We start from the raw sequence: 3,872 nt of genomic DNA on the forward strand, positions 1-3,872 counted from the left end.
TGTAGAACAGTAGTTTCAAGAAGATATATCAAATGCTTTAAAGCGAAACAGAAATTTCTCTAGAGGATCACAGAAAAATTTATGGTTTCAGTTACTTGAGTTTTACTAACTTTGAAAGTACTTCTAAAGTGATTTCAGAGGTCAAGGCTCGATAGGGTAACTATTATTGCTATTGGCTCGATGCCAAAGGTATATCTAGATTTTAGGAGGCTGGATATTGAAAGGTAGGCCTTTATTATAAATCGTTATGATCGGCAATTTACTAAATCACTTTGTATTTTAAGTGTTATGTTTTTACTGATAAACTATCTATAGTAACAATTACATTGTAAAGAACAATCGATGTCTTATTCGTTCACAGTTTAGCAGCTTATTATATTTTGACCAAATTTGAAAAGTATAGAATTATTAAATAGATAATAATAAGACTAAACTTAATAATACATAGACCATGTTGTCAATTATCTATCGAAAATAAGGTCTAACATCGGTCACTGTTTAAAAAAAAGTGCTATTTAAAACCTGAAATCTTCATATCATGATATTACTGCATAAACAATCTCTGAACTTATAAACTCGATAACTCTTATCGATATCTAATGTACGTAGTACATAAATCATAATATTATAAAGCCTCATTCATAAAATCAAGAATGCTTCCCTTAGAACTCGCTGTATATCTTTGTTTATACTTAAATCACAAATTTTCAATGAGCTTATCTTTAAAAATTTACATGAGAGCGACGTCAGAATCACGACTTGAAAAAGTTATACAAAAATCCAAACTCAAATGCAATGTGAATCTTGGATTAACATATAAAAGAGATCATCTCGGTGGTTATTTTTAAAATATTTAAAAAGCTGCATTATAAGACTGTCTGGTAATATCTGCGGGCAAGTCTTGTGGAAAAGAAATATGAAGTACGCGGCACTTCGGTTTTCATAAGATTTCATGCAGTGTTGGTCGGTGAATTACTTGTAGGTCATTCCAGTTATGTAACACATGATATTTTAAGTGGAAATGCTTGTGTTCACTTTTGATGTGTAATATATTATGCAATAATGTTGTAAATCGTTATATAGTGTGGAATTAGTTTTTGTTTTTAGTATGAGGAAATAAACAAATATAAACATTAATATCAAATGCGCAAAACTTTTGGAAACGAAACGTTGCCCACTTTACGTAACTAGATGCTAGATTTAAAAAATCTTTTTGCAATATATAAGCAGGTGTACAATGGATCAGACTTAAAATGTATACTTATACGTTTGAAGTCTAATGGAGATCGAGATAAACTGTGGATTACTAATATGCAAGTCGATGCATACATGCATTATATCCACTCATACTTATATTTCAGCACTGTCTTTTATGATACAATCTACTTACAATTATGCGTATGTAAGGCAACAAAATAGCTTTAAAAGCTTAAAAAATAACCAAACAATACAAATCTTGAAATCAAATAAATTTTATTAATATAATAACTTTTGCCCGCGGCTTCGCAGGGGTTAATTCAATCTTCTGGAAGCGTCATTTTGAATTACTGTATCTATGAAAAACCCCCCAAAAACTGTTGCGTAATTTTTAAAATCTAAACATACAGATACACGGCGGAGAGCGACTTTGTATAATACTATGTAGTGATTATTTCATATTAGTGCCGACGATAGTACTAAGTCTTTAAGCAGATTCAAGGAAGTGTAAAATCAGGATTCGTGTAATATTTCAGATCAACGATTCGATGCTTCAAACGTCTCATCATTCCACCTGAACTGATTCTTTGAGAACCGACGTACTAGATTTTACAGATAAGTAATTAGTCTAACAACATATAGGATATTTTATTAAACTTAATATTTACATGCTATTTTAATAAACAAAATCAATTGAAAAACTCATTTTACTATCAATTTACTCACGTGTCATAATAGAAGAGTGTTAAATATAGAGATATATAAATAAAATCAGGTAAAAAATAAAAAATTACCAAAAGTTATCGTACATGGATACCAAGGCGTCATAATTACATAAATCCGTGTCACACAGATTCCACCAATAGTTGTACAAGGGACGTGAGATACAACCACGCCAGAGGTAGCCTTCGCTTCGTATGGCCCGTACTCCGCAAATCTCGTCTTCCGTACATTCTTGGATTGGTAACGCACCTCTAAGGAAGAAACGTATATAATTCAATACGTTCTTACCGTAATAAATGTATAGTGTGTATGTAAAGTGAAAGATTATTACACCATAAATTACAGTGATCAATATTTATATCCTATACATTTATAGGTAACCTATAAAATCAGAAAATTAAGATGTTTTCTCCTCGCCGACCGAACTTCTTCGATAAATAATGATCGCACTCAATTTCATGTATTTTTTTTAATTTTTTTATGCACTTTATTTAGTCCCACAACAGCCGCAAAGTTGTCAATTTAGATAGCCTCATCCCCGAATTCCATTTGACTACTACACTACAATAAACTACTAATACCAAGAATCAAAACTATTTGTGCTGTACGTACATATTGCCTTCCAAACAATTGGTGCTCTCGACAATGTCTTTACTGATCCTTGTTACGTTGGCTTCACATCGCAAACAAGTCATATCTTTGAAGACAGACAGTCGGAAACGCTTCGTCCTAGACATTTCTATGACGTTTTCAATCCAATCTCGCTTTGAAGAAAATATTTGCGGCATTTCAGAAATGGCGAGGTAATTACACAGATTGCACGAACAAACATACACCGTAACATTGCGATTTATATTGAAGCAGCCACGATCAATTATGCCAAATGGAGTATGCTGGGAATAACACAAATCTTCATCTTGTTCGCACACGGTTGATGGTATTCTAAAAACAAATAAACATTCATTACCTTAATCAAATTATGATCAAATTAAATCAAAATACGATGTTTATTGCGATCATACTCACAATTTATTTTGAGGATCAGTACAATCTTCTATATCAACGTTGTTACAGAATATACAAGACTTTCTAGTTATTGTAATATTTGGTTCCTGGGATACCAATACGGTACTTGTATCATCTGTAGATTTAATAACCTTAATATATTTTTCTGTAGCTTCCGCCTTCGATATAGCATCTAAATCTCTAGATAGGTTAAGCAATTCATTCTTTATCAATAAATCCTGTATTAGGAAATTCGTCACCGCGTTTACATCAGTGGGTAGATCCAAAGACGATTTTGTTATGGTTTGGTTTTTATGCATTAAAATTATGGAATTAGTTGTATTAATTTCGTATAAAGGCGTAGTAATTTCATTTATATTCTGGTCAACATCACTTAATACTAAACGTGAACCAAATAGTTTTTTAACATTTTTAACTAAAAACGATACAATATTTGAAGTATCGTCTTCAGCGGGAGTCGTTTCTGGTAAAACTTCTTCAACTTTTTTTCTAAAATTTGTAAAAGTCGGTCTTGCTTTCTCTTCAATTTCATGGGAAATCACAAAAGGTAAAAACACATAAATTAGTTTTATTCTACCCATCGTAGAATATTACTTATGCTGTCATAGAACTTATAATTGTAGAACACAATATTGACATTTTATTGGCATCCGCCAAAAGTTTTTCAGGTTGCCATAAACACATTTTAAAGGCAAAATAAATAAATTAGAAAATACTGCCAAAATAAATGTTTTAAAATATTAAACATTTTTCCAATACATTTTGCAGATGTATTTGAAACCAAAACTATTCTAGAATTTTTGTCGATCAAAATATCATTATTTGTTATATGGTAATCGTAGATACGTCTATAGTTTAGTTTGTTAAAACTTTCATTATTACACATCGCTTTGTGGCAGAAATAATATAACGAATTAAAAGCCGGG

General features: G+C 31.2%; 1 protein-coding gene across 1 annotated transcript; it reads right to left on the minus strand.

The window, feature by feature from the left end:
* Nucleotides 1-1,987: 1,987 nt before the first annotated feature.
* On the minus strand, nucleotides 1,988-3,527 carry LOC119834083. Its single transcript, XM_038358366.1, has 3 exons — nucleotides 2,947-3,527; nucleotides 2,533-2,862; nucleotides 1,988-2,171 (listed from the first exon to the last, which is right to left on the minus strand). Exons 1-3 carry the CDS (start codon nucleotides 3,525-3,527, stop codon nucleotides 1,988-1,990), a joined length of 1,095 nt encoding a protein of 364 aa, XP_038214294.1.
* Between the last annotated feature and the right edge of the window lie 345 nt (nucleotides 3,528-3,872).

The sequence above is a fragment of the Zerene cesonia genome, chromosome 18 (assembly GCF_012273895.1).
Source record: "Zerene cesonia ecotype Mississippi chromosome 18, Zerene_cesonia_1.1, whole genome shotgun sequence".
NCBI lineage: Eukaryota > Metazoa > Arthropoda > Insecta > Lepidoptera > Pieridae > Zerene > Zerene cesonia.